Consider the following 21302-nt stretch of genomic DNA (forward strand, 5'->3'; position numbering starts at 1 on the left):
TCAAACTTCTATTGTTTACATTGGTGTTGTTTAAAAGATCTATTGGAGGAGTAGTTTAAAACCCAATACCACCAAGTCTCCAATATCAAATCTCAGCATTTGCAAAAGAAGTTTCAAGTACTGTGCTGGGGTATGAGTTTGGTAGCAAGAGAACTGCCAAGCTCTGTGGGAATGAAAACAAGTGTAGGAGGGATGTAGAAGAGGGTTCCAGAGGGGTAGCCTCTCCCTCAAGAGTTGTTACTCCTTCTACTGAAAGAACAGCATATCATCGCATATTTGGGAACTAGAGTACATTATGGAACTCACTCAGGTGGTAGAGTTGTGGGGGGGGGATGCTCAAGTCTGCCTGGAAGCCAAGTAGATCTAAAACACTTTGAATGCCAGTTAGGGAGATAAAGGGGTGTATAAATTTGAAAGTGAGTGAGTAAATAAATGGCTCTGATCTAAAAGGTAGACAACAGAGATCAGATAAAAATATAGGAATGTGGCTACCCAGTTGTGAGGAGAGATGCACTCTGTACATGCTTAGAAATACTATCTTCATTATTGCTTTACAAACGATGTTCCAGAAGCAATCACCTCTGGCACTGGAAACTGCTGAACTGCAGCTTATGGTTCCAATTTTAAGTCCTAGTCTGGAGAGAGGAAGAGGAGAAACTCTTCCTCACTGTAGTGACAGGGATACATTCCTTTGCAAAGAAAGAAGGCTGCCTATACAACATCACCCTCCTAGCAGTACAGGACAAGAATCTTGCAACTCTTTAGCAGAGCAATCCTATGCATTACTTTGAAGTAAGTCTCATTGTGTTCAATGAATACCACAAAAGACTTTTATCTTTATCAAAAGAGTTCATAACTGCCATGGGGTTAATTCAACCAGACCTGTCTGGTTGCAGCCCTACATAAACAGATGGACTAGAGTTGCCTCTCTCTAAGAGAGAGGGCTGCAGTCCATGAAAACTGAAGAAGAAATCCATGGTTCAGGAGTCTTGAATGTGCTGAGAAGAGACTGTTCCTCAGTCCAGAGCTCGTCTGCTGTGACAGGCCAGCACAGTGGGGCTGCAATCCTATCCACAGTTACCTGGGAGTAAGCCAATTTGGCTATAATGGGGCATACTTCTGAGTAGACATGCATAGAATTGGGTTCTCAGGCTGCAATCCTATCCACACTTTCCTGGGAGTAAGCCCCATTGGCTATAATGGGACTAACTTCTGAGTAGACATGCATAGGATTGGGCTCTCAGGCTGCAATCCTATCCACACTTTCCTGGGAGTAAGCCCCATTGGCTATAATGGGACTAACTTCTGAGTAGACATGCATAGGATTGGGCTCTCAGGCTGCAATCCTATCCACACTTTCCTGGGAGTAAGCCCCATTGGCTATAATGGGACTAACTTCTGAGTAGACATGCATAGAATTGGGTTCTCAGGCTGCAATCCTATCCACACTTTCCTGGGAGTAAGCCCCATTGGCTATAATGGGACTAACTTCTGAGTAGACATGCATAGGATTGGGCTCTCAGGCTGCAATCCTATCCACACTTTCCTGGGAGTAAGCCCCACTGGCTATAATGGGACTTCCTTCCAAGCAGACATGCCTAGGAGTGGGCTGCGGGTCTCCCGGCCGGCCAGGTGAGAGGCTGGGGGGTGGAGGCTGCTGCCCGCCCTACCTGGAGGACTCCCCGTTGAAGCTGCCGCCGTCCAGCAGGCGCACCTTGCAGAAGAGGATGCCGTTGACGAAGGGCACCGAGGAGAGCTCATCCAGCTCCAGCTCCACGCGGAACTTGAACTTCTTCTTCTTCATCATCATCATGAAGGCCATGGGCGGGGGGCGGACAGGCAGCACCGGCTGAGGGACCTCAGCGCCGACCCCCCGCCAGCCCCTCCATGACCACAGGCGGCCCTTGTGATGGGGAAGCGGAGAGAAGCGAAAAACCGCCCGCCCGCGCACTCAGCCTCCACCTCAAGCAGGCGGCGCTGCGCTGCAACGCGTCTTCCTGAGCCCGCCCGAGCGGCCGCCTGCCTTTCAAACCAGCGCGCCTCCCCCCCGCCGCTCCCCCCGAGAGAGGGCGGGAGGAACTGCCGCGTTGGCTCCTCTCCTGCCCCCGCCCGGCCGCCAGTCACCGTCACGAGGGACTCGCGTGGGCAGGCGGCGGCGGCAGCAGCCTCCATCTCCCCTGGGGCGGCGCGGGCGCCCCCCTGCGGTTCCTGCTGGAAGTGCAAGGCCTGGTGGGGGGGAGAGTGATGCGGGAGGGCGCGTCAAGCACAGACCTCCAAAGGCTACTGCTGCTGGCATCGTCTGTCTCCGGACGCCTCCCCCTCTGCAAGGTTGGCCTGGGGGGGGGGGAAGGAGAGCAACACGTATGGATTCTATACAGCCCTTCCACTAGACTACACAGTGCACGTTTTTCTTGCCCTCTCCCCTTTACCTCCACAGAGCAACCTCCTCCCTGCGAGGTAGGCTTGTCTAAGGATTATCCTCAGTCCAAGCCTAGGCAGGTCTACTCAGAACTAAGTCCCATTGTGTTCAGTGGGGCCTTCTCCCAGGAAAGTGTGCATAGGGTTGTAGCCTATGACTGTTCCAAGTGGCAGTGGTGTACCTAAGGCATCTACTATCCAGGTCAAAGAAGATTTTGTAGCCCCCTTCCCCAAAACAAAGTCAAATTTAAGTCAATAAATACGTTTTCTGATTAATTGGCTATAACTTTTGATAGAATACGGATATTCCAGCATGGTTTATTTTGTTGCATTCAGAATTAAATTAACTTTCCAATGACATGTAACGTGATAGCATTTTTCATACTTAACAAGATTTTCACAATTAAAACATTTTCTGGTTAATTGACCATATCTTGTGATAGAATGCAGATATTCCAACATGGTTTGTTTCATTGCATTCAGCATTAAATTACCTTTCCAATGACATGTAACACGGTGGTATTATTCATAGTTAACAAGATTTTCACAATTAAAACATTTTCTGGTTAATTGGCCATAACTTTTGAAAGAATGCTGATGTTCCAACGGAGTTTATTTCATTACATTCAGAATTAAATTACCTTTCCAATGATATATAACAGGGGTGCCCAAACTCCAGCCCAGGGGCCACTTGCGGCCCTTGGGGACTCCCAATCTGGCCCCCAGGGAGCCCCCAGTCTCCAATGAGCCTCTGGCCCTCCAGAGACTTGCTGGAACCCACGCTGGTCCGATGCAACTGCTCTCAGCATGAGGACAACTGTTTGATCTCTTGCATGAGCTGTGGGACAAGGGCTCCATCCACTGCTTGCTATTTCACATCTGTGATGTAGCAGTGGCAGCAAAGGAAAGGCCAGCCTTGCTTTGTGCAAGGCCTTTTATAGCCCTTGTGCTTTTGCAAGACCTTCTGTCATTCATATAAGTTCCACCTCTAATATATTCATTTATGTAAATTTATTCAAGTTTTAAATGTAAATTAATTCTTTTTTTCCCCAGCCCCCAACACAATGTCAGAAAGGTGATGTGGCCCTCCTGCCAAAAAGTTTGGACACCCCTGATATATAACATGATGATATTATTTGTTCATACTGAGGTTTCCACAAGTTTGGCCACTAGTGTCAAGCTCAGCTTGTTGCCCAGGCAATTTCTACCCCCTGAACCCCCAAGCAGGATGATTCTCAGTGCTACTGAGCCAGTGATCACTGTGCCTGAAGGGAAAACTGAATCCAGAAGCCCCAGGTCGTCATCTCCCACGTTGTCACATTCGCTTTTGTTAGAGCACTGCTTCCCAAACTTTTAGCACTGGGGCCCACTTTTAAAAACTACAGTTTATTGCAACCCACTAGACAAAAAAGAGTTCTGGAAAGAAATAATATTTTATTTATTAATAATAATTAATATATCATTAATAATAATTGGGGTCCTGTGCTCCCAATACTGCTAAAGACCTTACATATAGTCATGTGCATGTAGACATTTGCTCAACTCCCTAGGAATGAAGTTCAAGGACTGTTCCCCCTTTACAGTCATTCCAGGGTACCCAGAAGGCTGAACTGGAGAGCAACATGTGCAGTTAGGAACTTCCAGGTCAGACAAAAGGCTGAAACTGGATTCACATGTGGCACACCAGTGAAAATTGGAAAATGTGACATTTAAATTTGGGAATATGAAGATGACCTCATACCAAGTAATTTTCTTATGCAAACAGGGCAAAGGTGCTTGCAAATTAATATTTCAAAAACTTTTCACGACCCACCAAAAATCAGCTTGCAACCCACTGGTGGGTCCCAACCCACAGTTTGGAAAACACTGTGTTAGAGCCCTCCCAAGAAATAATTTTTTTAAAGGTGGCACCTCCTACAAACCCCAAGAGAAGCAGGATGATTCTCAGTTACACAAGTTCATCCCTTTGTATTTTTCTCATGTTAAACCAAAAATAACTGCTCATAAGAACATAAGAACAACCCTGCTGGATCAGGCCATAGGACCATCTAGTCCAGCTTCCTGTATCTCACAGTGGCCCACCAAATGCCCCAGGGAGCACACAAGACAGCAAGAGACCTGCATCTGACATTCTGACATAAACCATAATGCTCCCCCTTTCCTTCCCGCATTCCCAGTCCCTACTACAGCTAACAGCTCATCCATCCTTCAAATGGGGCTCATCTTTATAAAGCTTTTCATTTACTCCAGTTGTGGTAAGTACAAAAGAATGGTCAAAAGTGAACACAGAACATAAAACAATATATTTTCTCAGCATGGCACCTTCTTTCCATCTGAGATATTTTACATTATCAGATCAGTGACTTGGAGAAATTTCTTTCACCCCCTTCTTCTGACCTTCTCAGCCCAAAGCCATGGCAGACATATAGATTTCTTAATGTATTAAAGACCTTCAGTCAAGGAGAAATGCCTTAAAATAGCAAGAGGCTAACTATTTTAAGCACACTTGGCTAAAATATAGCATATTAAGACACCACTGCTATCAGTGTTCATTTAATTTAAAAGATTGCCAACGTGCAAAAGCCTAGGGAAGCCTAGGGTTTGTATAATATACTAGAAATCAATCAAGAAAATATTTGTGTCTAACAAAAGTGCAATGATTCCAGACATGCAGTTATTTTCAGTAGGTTAATTATGTATACTTTATATCAGATGTAAATACAGTACCATATTATTCATCAATCTAGCTAGATAACAGCCAGTTCCCAATACAGTATTCTATGGCCAAGAAACAGACCCCAGGACAGAGGTCAGGGCTTTGACTGGTTTTTAATAGCTGAGGATACTGTATCACCAGGTTCAGAGAGGAGACTAATCTTTATCACTTTCTCTACTCCCATATATGTGGTTATCATTCAGTCCAGATGTGGAGCCGGGGAGAGCAGGGTTCTAGGATCTATACAGCAGGAGCAGTGGCATCTTCAGCAGGATGTTGAACCCAGTTGACACCACTGGATGGAACCCAGGAGTTTCTGCATTCAGAACAGATGAACTACTACTGAACTGTGCCCCATCTCTCCAAGTTAAGGTGCATAAGTAGGCTGGATCCATAGACAGGAATGTCATCGAATCTTACTAGACCCAGGGAGTGGACACAGGGCTGGGTCCTGGAAAGGCATTGGTGGGACAGGGCACAAGCTGTCAGCCCATTCAGCAGAGTGTGCTTGCACATGTTCGAGCAACAGAGGAGCAGCAAGGCATGGTAATTGTCTGTAGGAGCCTTCCCATCTCCCCGAAGTGGACTCAGAAGGTGGAGGGACCAACCAAGGCCAGGAGACTATAAGGATAGGGTCAAGACAAAGAAAGGGTTGGAGACCAGCTGGACCAGAGCCCTGTAAGACTGGAGAAGGCCCTAAGGTGGCATATGGATCTTTGCACTGAACAAGCTCTCTGTCTGCACACGCACTGTCTTCACATTTATTTATTTTTATACCGCCCTTCCTCCAAAGAGCTCAGGGTGGTAGAGCTCAGGGTAGTTTACACAGCTGCTCCAACCTCCTTCTTGTCCTCACAACAACCCTGTGAGATAGGTCAGGCTTAGAGAAAGTGACTGGCCCACCCAGGAAGCTTTGTGGCTGAGGGGAGATTTGAACCTAGATCATCCAGGTCTAAGACCACCTCCCAAACCACTACACCACCCTGGTTCTCATGTGAAAATAATGGGCATTTTACCAGTTTCACAATAACTCGCTATGAGTAGGATTGCCAGAAAGATTATGAAAATTGCATCTGTGTCTAGCAGAGTTGCAGCTGCAAAAGAGGCTTCTCCAGCCATTCTCCTTCCTTCCTTCCTGTGTTACTCATCCTGCCCTTCTACCTCTTGTAGAGCAGATTCTTTGTTGCTTCAGCAGGTGAGAGGAAGGAATGGGCAAAGCTGCAGGGGATGTAGCAGAAGTGAGAGAAATTGTGGCTACATCATCTTCCACAGCTGCAGTTGCTCTCTTAAAGGAGTCATACACAGTCTCTGGGCTGTACTCAACATGGCTGGCCCCTGATTCAGAGATAGCACTTGTTGCTTTCAGCAGCTCTGGGTAGAGACTTAGGGCATAATCCTAACTAGGTCTATTCGGAAGTAAGTCCTATTTTGTTCAATGGGGCTTACTCTCAGGAAAGTGTGGTTAGGATTGCAGCCTTAATGCTATTCCTTTGGCAAGGAACCATGAAGGCACTGAATGTGAGGGGATTATCATGCTGTAGCCGCTGCCATTGTCATATGGTAACCATGTAGGAAGGGCTGCAATTGACATGATGCATGTGCTTACAAATAATGTCCACAGAACAGTTGGAAAACTGGTGGAAAGGTGGACCTTTATGTCCACAAAACAGAAAATTTTAATATCTGTGTAAATGTTTTTGTAGATATAGGGCCCAATCCTATCCAATGTTTCTGCACTGGTGCAGCTTCAATGCAGCCCCTAATCTATGGAGAAGGGATTGGCGTTTCACAATTGGCATTTTTGGCACAGACAGCAAGCTAAGTCAACAGAAAGTAACATACCATAGGCGTTGTTCTTATAAACAGGATAGAAACACATAAACTTGTTTTTTGTGCTATGGTACGTCAGGTTGCAAGAGGAGGTTCCCATAACTGAATGTTCCTTAGTGTAAATACATTCCATACACGTGGGTAACTAGATGTCAGGGAGAGTGTCTTTGTTTGTTTGGTTTTTGGGGGCTGGGTTTTTTTTTTCCCCCTTGGGGGAACATTCCTTTCTGTGAGCCCTGAACTGCAGTTTGAAAAAAAACAAAAAACTTCAGAAAAATACCAGAAAAGAGGTTTGCATCCACACCTGCTGTCTTTTACAAACCCCAGGAAACCATCTTCTACAGAGAGTCTTTACCAGGAGGAAGGCAGAAGTAATTTCATATAAACATTTTGAAATGGTCGAACAGAGGAAAGCTTTTGAAAAGTGGAGAGCAGAAAGAAAATTAAACAGCAAAAATCAAGCAAAGGCCAGGAAAAGAGGCAATCCACAGGTATATGTAGAAGAGACTATGCAGGAAAAGGTCATTTTATAAGGAGAATAGTGAGTGACAATGCAGTACAGGTGGAAGGGATAGAGCAAACAATAGCCAAGAAGGTTACTTGTGCCCAGAACTCACACAACCAGAGGGAATGCTGGCTAGGGAATGAGACTCCACACCATTTCATTCCCTGCAAGATGTAAATGCAAGGTCCTTCCTCAACAAGGAGTCCCAACCCAAGCATTCAGAGTATTGTTATGTGCTCGTATCCCACTTTTCCAAATTGTGGAAAATCCAGGGATGCAGTGTTATCTGGATTCTGGCTTTTTCAGAAGTAGAGACCATTGGAGATTTTTGGTGTCCTACTTACCTCCTACCTGACTCAGTTTCTATGCTCAACCTATAGATTTGTAAACAAACCAGCATTACAAAATCTACAGGTTGAGCATGGAAATTGAGTCAAGTTGGATGTACTCCTGAAAACAAACACCAGCTAGAAGCTCTGCATCCCAAAAGGTGCCTTGGCCTTAGGCTGGCTTTCTCCCTTAACTTCCATTCCAGTCAGTATCTCAGAACAAATCATAGTCCCAGTCAAAATGCACACTGCTCAAAAAACTGCCAGCCGTGCTCATATTGTTCATTTCACTGATGGGGGTGGAGGGGAGAGAATCACCTTATACCTCCCATCCTTAGCCTCTTTCTTCAGACATGGGTTCCTTGAAGTAAATGGAGCCATTCAGGGTGCAATCCTAACCAACTTTCCAACACTGGCATAGCTGTGCCTGTGGGACATCTGCTGCATCTTGCAGTTGGGGGGCAATCATGGAGGCCTCCTCAAGGTAAGGCAATGTTTGTCCCCTTACCTCAGAGCTGCATTGTCCTTATGTCAGAGCTGGAAAATGGGTTAGGATTGTGCCCTAAGTGTCCTAAAGAAGTTTCACATAAAGAGATGGAACTTTCACACCTCTGTGATTTCCTGATATCTCCTGCCCCCCTTTCAGCTGATCAGTCCAGTATTCATTGGTGTAACCCCATGAGCAAATTCTGCAACAATATATTTGAAAGTTCCTTTAAGTTACTGAATAAGCCTAGAAAGGTAGGTATTTAGAATAAATTAAATACACATTTTATTACACTGAATAAAATAAAAGTGGCTCTGGTGTTTTTAACTTCAAGCTGATACCTTGTTTGTAGCCTGCTGTTACAGAATATCTCCCTACAGTTTTCACAGTACCATTACAAATGGTAACAGAGATAGTAATACAAGGCTTCACAAACTGCATTGGCTGTTTTGCCAAGCAGGCTCATCTTCAGTGGCACAAGATTTTACTTAATATTTTCTCTTCTGGGATGTATCATTCTTTTCATTCATCCAGAATGGAATTGGGTCCTTTTCCTTCCAGCCTTATGTCATCAATGCCTGTGCCATTAATACACCAACCTACAAATTTGTAGGGATATCAAAACATCAGCACTCACAATCTGTTTCTATTCCCTTCCTCCTCCCTCAGGTTCCTTGCACCTTTCCTCAAGAGACAGGCAGTCCATTCTTTATTTGTTCAATGTATTTATACATTTCTTTTATACAAAGAGCTGTCAATGCAGTTTACAAAAGAAAGGAATGAGTCCAATCCCTGTCCAAAAAGGCTCACAATTTAAAACAAACATGGGGAAACAACAGATGAAGGAAAAGGAAAAGATAATGAGGCTAAATGGGGAAGGGAATACACATTACTCACCACACCGATAACCATATAGATAATGGAGAGAGTAACACTAGCCTTCATGTCACTCACAGCATGACAACTCCTTTGAGTCACGCCTAGAGGAAACACACCCCCCCCATAACCTGTAAAGCCAGGTGCTTCAGATATTCTGGGGGGAGGGTTCTCCTCTTCTGGATGGAGGACATAACTCCCTCTTCTCCATTCTTTTACCAGGGCTGCTGCTGCTGAGGCCATGCTCTGATGGGCCGCATGGTATGTATTATATTAAACCAGCAATTTCCAACTGGTGTGCCATAGAACATGGTGTGCCATGAACAGTCCACAGGTGTGCTGTGGGAGTTTGGGGGAGGGTCATTTATTATTAGGGTCATTGGGGGTGTGTGAGCCCCCTCCACAGTGTGCCTTGTCAATTGTCAAAAAACTCATGGTGTGCCTTGACAACTTTAGTACCTTGTCAGTGTGCTGTGAAATAAAAAAAGGTTGAAAATCACTGTATTAAATTCTGCTCAATACACTGTTTAAAAAACAACAGAGAGTCCAACAGAGCTATTGTGCTGGTTTTACATCTCTGCAGGCAAAAGGAAGAATGTATTTAGGTGAACTTGGCCACTGAAATAGAAGCATTAACAATCTTTTGAAGCGGTGCACCTGGTACAGACACTACATTGTAAAATGTAGTTGAATTGCCTTTTCTCTTTGAGGCTATTAATAAAATATATTAAACAGCTTGTACGCTTAGAAAAGGAACTATAAATATATTGAGGCATAAGTGGGTGGAACAGTGGAAGGCTGCAACAGGCTGTTAAATGCATTTTTCTCTCCAGCACAGTGGGGGGGGGGGGGAGGACAGGCAGTGGAGAGAACACACATGCACACACAGCACATGCACACCATTTCCAGTGTCTCTAGTGCATTGGGAAGTACAGAATATAGGGTTGCCAACTGATTTAAAACACACACAGAAAGAGAGAGAGAGAGAGCTTGACCAGTCTCATTAAAAAAAAAAAATTACTTTATACATCTTTAAGCTTCCCTTGAACATGACTATTTCCTGGGTAACTCCAAATAATAAAACAGTTATAACACAATAAAGGGGCTCAAGAATTAGCAGATTAAAAAAAATTTCTTACAAGATAAATGTCTGGGAAAATTGAAAAGTGTTTGCCTGATGCTGAACAATCAAAAGAAGTACCAGATGAACCCCCTGGGAAGAGAGGTCCATCATCAGAGCAACAAAGAACCATCAGAGCAACAAAGACTCTCTCTGGAGTCAGCAGCTGCCTCACCTCTGCTGGTGGGCGTGCTTGAAGAAGGGCCTCTGATGGTACTCATGGGCAGGTTGATGCGGGAGTAGAAATTCCCACTGAAAGCCAGGCCCCAACCCATGTAGGGCTTTAAAAGTAAGCACTAGCATTTTAATGGAAACAATTACAATTGTGGAAATGGTGTTCTGCTGGTGCCTTTGGGGTGTGCCCTATTCTGTAGATTGGTGGTTGCCATGACTGCTTCCCCCCAAAGTTTGTCAAGTAGCTTTGCATCTAGTAGCATGTATTTCACCAACCCATTAAGGATCGGTTCTTCCTTTCTACATCTCCATTCTAGTCAATATTTTAAAGGAAATTGGCGCTCTATATGTTGTTGCCTTTCAGGTACCTTAGGGAGGCATGCGATTTACACTCCACTGTTGTCTGTGTGAAGCACCTTTGGTTTCCTTTCAAATTTGTTCATGACAGCTGCAATGTATTCTTGCAATTTCTCCAGAATCTCACATTTCTTCTTTACTAAATAAACCGTGTATCTGAAAAAATCATCTATTAAGGTCAAAATACAGTGATTTCCATCTGAAGAACTTATTTCCATGGGCCCACAGATATTGCTGGGAATTATACCTAGGGGGTGCTTTGTCTTCCTCTCACTGTGAGAGGAGAGTAGCAGCACAATCCTATCTTTCCTCCCCCCCCCTTGCTGGTGCAGCCATGCCATAAAGGCTGCTGGATCTGACCAGGGGAGGGGGTCAGGAGGCTTTGGAAGGAAAGGGGGATTTAAATTCCCTTACCCCTCTATAAACCTCCTGTTCCACAATGGGTCTCCTTGGACCTGTGCCAGGGATTTTGCTGGCACAAGTTCAAGGAAAGAAAGGGGGTAGGGAGGCTGCTGCTGAAGGGGATAGGATCCAACCTGTGCCATTACCATTGGATCCACCCTCCCCACCCCATTCTTATCCTCCCTGCCCAGTTTCTCCCCTCCCCACAATATTCCACCCCTCTTCCTCCTGCCTTCCCTGCTGGCATACCTGCTCAGGGCATGGCCAGTAATCCAGCAAGGTGCCCAGGTAGTCTCTGGCCTTCCTGCTGATGCTTCAAGCAGTGCTACTCTCCACATTGTTGAAGCGTGCTTTATGGCTGCTTTGCAGCAGTCAGTGCTGGCCAAACTGGTGTTCCACCAGTGAGGCAGCCCAGTAGGATTGGACTGCTGCTATTGGCAGCCCAATAGGATTGGACTTGCTTTTGCTTCAATGCAACACACACTTGCCTTTGCTATTACAAGGGGCTACTTCCAGGCCTCTCCCAGGTTCTTCCTTCTCAAAGTTATGTATAGCATTAATTGCTCTGTGTCCCATTTTTCTGTGCCATAAATGCAAACATTTACTGTTTAAACATGCTCTTGCATTGTTAGCTTGTTCATTCTGGTCGTCTAGTTCAAATACATTGTTGCTCAAATACACTGTCAAAACCTCGTGCATACTTTATGCCATCCTGTGTTATAGTTCAGAGATTGACTCTAAATTTGAGGGTGAACCATGATGGCTGGAAAGCATACAGTGCTGGCATAACGTGTGTTCTGCCATCTTCAGGATTGGGCTTTTAGAAACCCAATAAATTGTCTTTTATAGCAGTTCTTTGGTTTCTACAGCTTTGCCATCTGCTGGCATACTGGAGGATAGCACTCCATGGCCTCTACTTTTATGTTTATGTTTCCTGTCAGCAACATAGACACTTTTTATCTGTGGATAGTTGCTTGAAAAAGTCTTTATTGTTTGCTTATTATAACATTTATATTATAATAAAACCAAGATTAGGAGAATAGAAGCAAGTTGTTAAAAAGATGACATGCACAGCATGAGCCTCTGCAAGACACATCATAAAGTAATTAGCAAGCTGTTAAAAGCACTAGGAGCAGTCAAGATAGATAAAGTGCAAGTGCAGAGTGCCATAGCAGAATTACAGAGAATCATCAATAATTCAAGAGCAAGTTATTAAAAGTGCTGGAGTACATAGGTGGATGTCCCACTATAGTAGATCCTCATCCAGCTGTCTGCTGGGTGAGTGCCTTCATGTAATGCTGGATGGGCAAGAAGGGGTACTACTGTCGGCCTTTTTGCCTAACAATCTCCCTGCCTGAGCTAACTAGGGTTCTCGTCTCTTCCTTGGCTCCTTGATTCTTTCCTGCACTTATTCAGCAACCTAGCCTGGGAGCTTGGTTGCTCCCCCAAGGGTCACTGCAACATCTGGCGCCCGAACAGGGACATCTAATCCTAGAACAGGGACTTCTAGTCTCAGAACAGGAACCTCTAATCCTAGAACAGGGACCCTCTGCAACAATCAGGTACAGTAGACAGGCTGCTTGTCCTCTGGCTACCTCCCATTCATTGCTTTGACTTTCTGTTGCTCCAGTTTTCAAACCCTCAGAGTGCTTCTGCTTTAGCACTCTCCCTCAGGCAACAAGATACAGTCTTGTGTGTCTCCCAGGCAGCCTTGCGTTGCTACATTCGGGTTTATTCTGCCTCTCTGACTTTTCACTGCATCTGTTCTTATAAGCATCCTGTCTCCGAAGTCAAGTTGCTTCTCAACGCTATTGTAGCTATACCAGGCACCCAGACGTGGGGCCAGCTAAGTATAGGAAACAAGCTTCTTTGCTCTTTTCTATATCAAGTAGCCTGTTTCGGGTTACCTCCCAGTCATTGCTTCATCTGACCCTGAAACAGGGGCCACGCAGACTACAGCCAGCTCACCTCGCCTTGCACAGGTTACAGACGCGTCAATCATCCTTCGGGATCCCAGGTGAGTATGGGTTCCAGCCTTTCGGCTGAGCAAGAGCATCATCGCAATGACTTACGGTTCCTCCTCCGAAAAGCACAGCATTCTGTTTCCTCGCAGGAGGTCACAGACTTAGTGCGCATAATTGGAGAACAATGCCCATGGTATCCGGAGGCAGGCACTTTTAGGGTACACGATTGGGAACGTATAGGAGAAACTTTACATAAAGAACCCCGGGCTTCTATTCAAGTTCTTCATTTATGGCATCTTTGTTTAAATGCTGTCAAAAGCTGCACTCCAAAGCCAGAGCCACCAGGGCAGGAGAGTAACAATGCTCCTTCTAAAAGCCCTTGTATTTTTCCTCCTCCCCCTTCTGCACCAGCTCTGTTAGAGCAAAAAGAACCACCAAACATTAGACAACCCTCCTTCATGGAAGCCATGGCTCGCCAGGCCATGAAGTCAGAGAATTTAACAGCAGAAGAATCCCTCGAGCTATCCTTGCTCTGTCCTGTGGTGCAGGGTCACGATGCACAAGGACAGGTTACTAGAGTGTGGCAAACTCTTCCTTATTCAGCACTGAAGGAGGTAAGGGTTGCACTCAAGGATTTTGGCATCACAAGCACCTATTCCAGAGGGTTGCTAGAAGGAATTGCCAATGCATACCGTCTAGTTCCTTATGATTGGAAATCTCTCATGCGCATGGTTTTAACTCCTGCACAAAATGCAGTGTGGCTTAATGAGTTTCGCCAAACTTGTGAAATCCACGCTGCACGCCTGCGCGCACAAAATCCACAAAACAACGTAATTTGGGAACAGCTAGCGGGAGAAGGCCAATTCAGCACTACAGACATGCAGGTACAACTAGGGGACCAGTATTTAAGTGAAACAGCCAATTGTGCACTACGGGCTTTACATAAAGTCCCTGTAACAGGGCTGCCTGGAAAGTCTTTTGCAACAATTAGGCAGGGGGCGGCAGAATCCTACGTGGATTTTGTGAACTGCCTCCAGGAAGCCATTGGCAAGCAAGTGGACAATAATGAAGCAGCAGAAGAGCTGTTAATGAAACTTGCTATAGACAATGCCAATGAGGACTGCAGAAAGGCACTTCAACCCTTATCAGCAGTCTGGAACTTAACTCTGGCAGACATGATTAGAACTTGCCAGAATATAGGCACCCACAGTCACAAAGCTAGTCTCCTTGCAGCAGCCTTACAGCAGTCAGACGCCCAACTCCCATCCCTAAAACAATCACAGTGTTCACTGATGGGTTTCCAACCAGGGGGGTAGTTACATACCAAAGGGAAGGTCAGAAAAAAAAAAACCACACTTTATAACAAGAGCAAATTGTACAAGAGAGCTTTAAACACCTTGGCTCCAGTTCTGATCCTCAAACTGCTACTAACAAGCTAAACTCACCCCTCCCTTTCAGTTTAGTTTGTAGTAGTTCCCTAACTTTTCAGTGTCTCTCATTCCACACACCTTTCAGAACGGCAACCATCAGCCATTTTGTCCACCAGCAGCAGTTATTACAGCTTTAAAGTCAAACTAAACCTTATTCTGTCATTAGTCAGAGCTACACCTCTTTTTATTAAGATGTTTATGTAAAGGTAATAACAAAGCTATTCAGGCTTTTAAAAAGTCTCCCTGTTCCCATAGCTTTGACTGATTCTATCCTGTTCCATCAGAATCCTATAGTTTTAATCAAGCCCTTAAGGCCTTTTTGTTTTCATATATAAGTGACTAGCAGATAGTAATATTTTAAATTAGTTGTAGTGGTTTAATTATATCAGAAAGGTTTACACAAGGTTATTTCCAGTTCAAAGTTCAGATTCTCACAGAGAGTGCAAAAGATAGCAGTTTAGCAACAGTTATGTTGCATTTCAAAGGCCAGAGTAAGTCATACAATGGTTATGAAAAATGAAGTCATTGTGATTAAAAGTGCAATGCCATTTGCTGACTGCAGAGAGTATGTGAATTATATGTGTAAGATGAAACAGAATTGTTTCCAGTAAAAAATGTATGTGTTTCAAAGAGAGAACCCCACATTGTAATAACACACATACAAGCTTTTCTCTTCTTCTCACTTCTGAATCTCACACACATACTCAATGCTTAGACATAAATCCCTTAAGATGTTGATGTAACTTCACTCACTCTCACTTCTAACTCTAACACTCTCTCAATGCTTAAATATAATGTGCTTTTACCCCCCATGTGCTTTTACAGATAATTGCCGGACCCAGAGTAAAAGGGCAAGCTTCATTAATAACTTAGCAGCAAGATTCTGCTATTCTGTTTATTTTCACAGAAATGTTTTAAGTGTCAGCACAGTGCGTGAAGATGCGTGGCACTAAAGTTTCCTGAAGACATCCAGTGAACCAAGAACCCCTAATAAAAAGTTCAATGTTGTTGTTCTTATGTTTGTTTTTGCTTTTTATAATTGTGTTAAAAGATAGTCATTTAGCACCCCCCTTAAGGGAGTGCATAGTATGTAACCAAGTTTTTAAATTTTCCCAATGTTTGCATAGCTCATGATCTTATAATGTAAATGTAATTCATGGTGAAATTCCAATGTCCTTTTTGCATGGTGTCAAAATTTGTGTGTTATGACCCCACAATGCCAACCTAAAGTCTTCTTGTTTGGCTAACAAAGCCTACACCGATTTCATGAAATGCTATCTCAAAATTAAAAATAAAAATAAAAAGGGGGACAATGTGGTATTTTCAAGTGCTTAAGCAGAAGCACACAGAAAGCCTTGGTATGGCAATTGCGGGCAAACCCCCCTTGTTATTGGCAAACCGACAAGGAATGCTAGTTTCCAGGCTGAAGTGTGACAATAGCTGATACAGCACTCTGTGAAGAAGCACCCATTGTTCTCACCCCTGTATGAGATTCTAATGTGGCTTTATCTGAGAACTGAATGTAGCCGTCAATGTTGCAAGTACAATAAAAACGCAGGAGGAGGCTAGTAGAATCAGCTTTTCTCTCTCTCTGCTTTGAATCTAAAAGTCTGTCTCTCGTCTCTTCCTTGGCTCCTTGATTCTTTCCTGCACTTATTCAGCAACCTAGCCTGGGAGCTTGGTTGCTCCCCCAAGGGTCACTGCAACAAGGGTAATCTTGGCAGTGTCTTTGGAGTGCCCCCAGCCATTGGGGCTGGGGAATTTTAATGTCCATTCTGGGGGCTCCAGTGGTGGAGAAGCTCAGGATTTCATGGGTGCATGGCAACTATGGGCCTGTCTCAGTTTATTTCTGCCCCAACACTTGTGACAGCACACATATTGAACCTAGTATTTACTGCGGGGCAAGTGGAGGGTGATCTGGGTGTTGAGAAGATTAAGATAACTCCTTTTCATGGACAGATCGCTAACTGGCAGGGTTCAGGCTACTGGGAGCCCCTTGCCTTGAAGCAGTGGGGGCAAATTGTATGGTTAACCCCAGCTGATGGATCCAGATGGTTTTCTGAGGGCCTGGGGATTTTCCAACTGCCAGGATCAGCAACTCATCTGGAGCTCTGGTCAACCTCTGGAATGAGAAATGTCTAGGGTGGTAGATCAGATCACTCCTGTGTGGCACTTTCTGCATCATAGAGCCAATGTGACTCCTAAGTTTACTGAGGAGCCGTGAACAGTGAAGTAACTGGGCAGATGCCTTGAGCAAAGGTGGAGGAAGCTTCATGACGAGTCTGGCCAAACGCATGTTCAAGCTCATATCAGAGTCTATACTGTAATAGGGATGAAAGTGATGAATAGGGATGAAAGTGAAGAAGGCCAATAGAGGTAGGTGTCCAACTGCACTTTTCCATGTACTTGGGACCTGCTTCATCTGGTCCCTCAGGGGATAAAGGAAGAGTGTACAGTTGCTCACTGTCAGGCATTTCACAGATAAAATCTCTCTCATCCACCATGACTTGGTCTCCACGTTGACAGTATCTATTGAGGTCCTTCTGGCATCTGTTTATTCCATAGTTTTGGATTCTTTTCAGCCTGTACAAACTGAGGATGTGGACAGGATCCTTTGGAATACGAAGCCAGCTGCTTGCCTGCTCTACCCTTGCCTGGTGTGGCTTATGAGATCTGCGGGGGGGGGGGGATAGCTGACTGGGTGGGGAGGGTAGTTAATGTGTCAATTGAAGAGAAGGCGATGTCACTCAAAATGGCAGTGCACCCCAACTGAAAAAGCCCTCCTCCTAGATCCCACCATACTGGGTAATTTTCAGTCAGTTCCTTTCTGGGCAAGGAGATTGAGTGAGTGGTGATGTCTCAGCACCAGAGGGTCCTGGATGAAACAGATGATCAGGATCCCTTTTTGTTCCATTTCAGGATGGAGATAACCTTGGTAGATGACATACACTAGGGACTAGACAGAAATAGTGCACTGACCTTTCAGCGGCTTCTGACAACATCAACTGTCCTTTTGGGGCAGTTGACTGAATTGGGGCTTGAAGGCACTGTCTTGCAGTTTTTCTTCTTGGTTGACAGGTCCCAGGTGGTGGTGCTGGGGGATGCTTGTTTGACATACTGGCCACTGGTATGTGGGGTGCCACAGAGTTTTATCTTGTCTCCACATTGTTTTAATACCTACATGAAACCACTGGGTGAGAGAGGCCATCTGGGGATTTGGAGTGGGTTGCCATTAATATGCTGACACCCAATTTTATCTCTGCTTTCCACCTACTACTGGGGCTACTGGGGCTATTGAAGTTTTGGAGCACTTCTGGAGGTGGGTTGGTTAATAAGCTGAAATTAAATTCAGACAAAACAAAGGTCCTCTAAGTCTGAATATCCACAATGCAGTTGCTAGATCATCAACCTGTTCTGAACTGGGTTGCACTCAGTCCTCCTGGATACACAGTTGTTCCTGGATCACCAATTGGTGACTGTGGCTGGGGTGGGCTTTTGCCCAGTTTGGGCTGTTGTGCCAGTTGCAGATGTACCAAAGCTGCCCATTTCTGTGCCCAGCAGCCATTTGTGGTGCCAATGGTTCACCAAGTTCAAAGAGTGGAACTTGAAAGACTGGAGGCATAATAAGTTAGGCACTATTCTGTGTAGGGGTGTAGCATCTTCCTCAGCATCTTATAAAGCATCTTCCTTTATAACAATGAGTAAAGATATGTGCATATTAAAACATCAGAACATCAGCCAGGAACCAGCACCTCTTGAGGAAGGCATAACAGTGGGCAATGGGTGGAAAAGCAAAAGGATGAGAAGGAGGTTGCAGCTTTTTCTCCTTGATGATCCTAGATGTGTCTATAATAATAATAATAATAATAATAATAATAATAATAATAATAATAATAATAATAATAATAAAACTTTATTTTTATCCCACCCTTCTCCCAAAAAGGGACCCAGGGCGGCTAACAACATATAAAACAGATTAAAACATAATTTCACAAACAGATAAAAACATATTAAAAAACACATTAGCAGAATCCATAAAAACAGTAGTCAGAAGAGTCAGAATAAAAGAGCATAAAACAGCAGTTCTTAGAGGAATCGGGCCTGTAAAAAAGCAACTAAAAGATATATAAAAGATGTTAAAAAGGCCATAACGTCAGAAGGCTTGGTTAAACAACAAGGTCTTCAGGCCTCGCCGAAAGGTCTCAAGAGAGGGAGCCATTCTCAAGTCAAGGGGAAGGGAGTTCCACAACGTTGGTGCCACTACTGAGAAGGCCCTATTTCTTGCCGCCGCCCCACGTACCTCCTTAGGCGGCGGCACTTGTAAAAATAATAATAATAATATACAGTATTTATATACCGCCTTTCTTGGTCTTTATTCAAGACTTTATTCAAGGCGGTTTACACAGGCAGGCTTATTAAATCCACGCAGGGATTTTTACAAATTGAAAGAAGGTTCTCTCTTTCAAGAACCACCACATTCAAGATGTTACACTCCGATCTGGTTTAACATTCTGGCCTCCATCCTCCCACGCTCCGAGCAGATGGAACAGCTCAGCTGCAGCTTGCCAGCTGCTTCAAGGTCGCACGGTGCCGGTGGCCTCGAACTGGCGACCTTGTGGATGTTAATCTTCAGGCAAATGGAGGCTCTACCCTCTAGACCAGACCTCCTGCCCAAAAAGGCCTTCTCTAATGACCTGAGAGGACAAGCCGGATTGTACGGGAGTAGGCGATCTCTAAGATAACCTGGTCCAGAGCAGTATAGGGCTTTAAAAGTCAAAACCAGCACCTTGAATTGGGCCCGGAAACAAATGGGCAGCCAATGTAGCCCCCGGAGAAGCGGGCTGACAGAGTCAAACCGCCTAGCTCCAGTGACCACACGGGCCGCCGCATTCTGCACTAATTGCAGTTTCCGAACCGTCTTCAGAGGCAGCCCCACATAAAGCACGTTACAATAATCTAACCTCGATGTCACCGTAGCATGGATCACCGTGGCCAGGTCTGCACGATCCAAGTACGGACGCAGCTGGCGCAGCAGCCGAAGCTGAGCGAAGGCCCCCCCTAGCCACAGCCGCCACCTGGGAATCCAGGAGCAGCTGCGAGTCCAGGTGGACCCCCAAGCTGCGGACCTGCTCCTTCAGAGGGAGTGCAACCCCATTCAGAGCAAGCTGATAATCCAGCACCTGCATCGAGGATTTCCGAACCAGGAGAGCCTCTGTCTTATCCGGATTTAATTTCAGCTTGTTAGCCCCCATCCAGATCCTCACTGCTTCCAGACAGCGCTCCAGGCCCTCAACCGCCACCCTGGAGTCTGGAGGAAAGGAGAGATAAAGCTGGGTGTCATCAGCATATTGATGACACCCCACTCCAAACCCCTGGATGACTTCTCCCAGCGGTTTCATGTAGATATTAAATAGCATGGGGGACAGAATTGAGCCATGCGGCACCCCGCACCTCAATGGCCAGGGTGTCGAACAGGCATCCCCCAGCACCACCATCTGGGACCGACCTTCCAAGTAGGAGCGGAACCACCGCAAAACAGTGCCTCCAACTCCCAACTCGGCCAATCGGCCCAGAAGGATACTATGGTCAATGGTATCGAAAGCCGCCGAGAGGTCCAGCAGGACCAACAGGGACTCACTCCCCCTGTCCAGTCCCCGGCGTAGGTCATCCACCAAGGCGACCAAGGCAGTTTCCGTCCCAAAGCCCGGCCTGAAACCAGATTGAAAAGGATCCAGATAATCCGCTTCATCCAAGACCCTCTGGAGTTGGGCCGCCACCACCCGCTCAATTACCTTGCCCAGAAACGGGATGTTGGAGACTGGCTGATAGTTGTTCAACACAGTGGAATCCAGGGAGGGCTTCTTCAGGAGGGGGCGAACCACCGCCCGCTTCAAAGCAAGCGGCAATGTCCCCTCCCCCAAAGAAGAGTTGATCACCCTCACTGTCCACTCAGCCAGTCCACCCCGGGCAGCTCTTATCAGCCAAGCTGGGCAAGGGTCAAACAGGCAGGCAGATGGCCTCACACTCCAAAGGAGTCTGTCCACATCCTCAGGCTGCACAAGCTGAAAAGAATCCCACAACACTGGACAAGCAGTTGCCAGGGGGACATCATCAGACATTGTCAATGTGGCATCCAAGTCGTAACGAATGCGATCGATTTTATCTGCAAAATGTTGCGCAAACACGTCACAGCGGCTGACTGTGTATTCCTCCTGGTCCACTGGCGGAGCCTGATGGAGGAGGCCCCGCACCACACGGAACAGCTCTGCTGGACGGCTATCAGCAGACGCAACGGTAGCAGAGAAGAATGATTTCTTCACTGCTACCACCGCCACGGAGTAGGCTCTATAATGAGCTCTACTCGGTGTCCGATCGGATTCATCACGAGTTTTCTGCCACCGTCGCTCTAGACGCCTGCCCTGCCACTTCATCATTTGCAGCTCCTCAGTGAACAAAGGAGCCGCTCCGAGTCTGCGATGTGGCAGAGGTCGCTCCGGAGCAATCTCATCCACTGCCCTGGACATTTCCCCGTTCCAGAGGTCAACCAGGGCCTCAGATGAGGTGCCAGTCTCGGCAGTGGGAAAATCCCCCAGAGCCCTCAGGAAACCTTCAGGATCCATTAGCCTCCGGGGGTGGACCATAGAAAACGGTCCCCTGCCTCTGCGGAGGTAGGAAGTCGCAACCAGCCTAAACC

At 45.8% G+C, this 21302-nt stretch overlaps 1 protein-coding gene across 2 annotated transcripts in view; it reads right to left on the minus strand.

The window, feature by feature from the left end:
- The window catches only part of EEIG2 (EEIG family member 2), a 41445-nt gene extending 39425 nt beyond the window's left edge, over positions 1–2020 (minus strand). The window contains exon 1 of one of the 2 annotated variants that reach the window (XM_066625034.1): positions 1715–2020. In XM_066625034.1, the coding sequence (XP_066481131.1) occupies positions 1715–1761 (47 nt within the window). In that variant the 5' untranslated portion in view covers positions 1762–2020. Of the gene's footprint in view, positions 1–1670 lie in introns of both variants that reach the window. The other variant, XM_066625033.1, reaches the window with a different exon arrangement.
- Between the last annotated feature and the right edge of the window lie 19282 nt (positions 2021–21302).

This window comes from Tiliqua scincoides, chromosome 4 (assembly GCF_035046505.1).
Source record: "Tiliqua scincoides isolate rTilSci1 chromosome 4, rTilSci1.hap2, whole genome shotgun sequence".
NCBI classification, from domain to species: Eukaryota; Metazoa; Chordata; class Lepidosauria; order Squamata; family Scincidae; genus Tiliqua; species Tiliqua scincoides.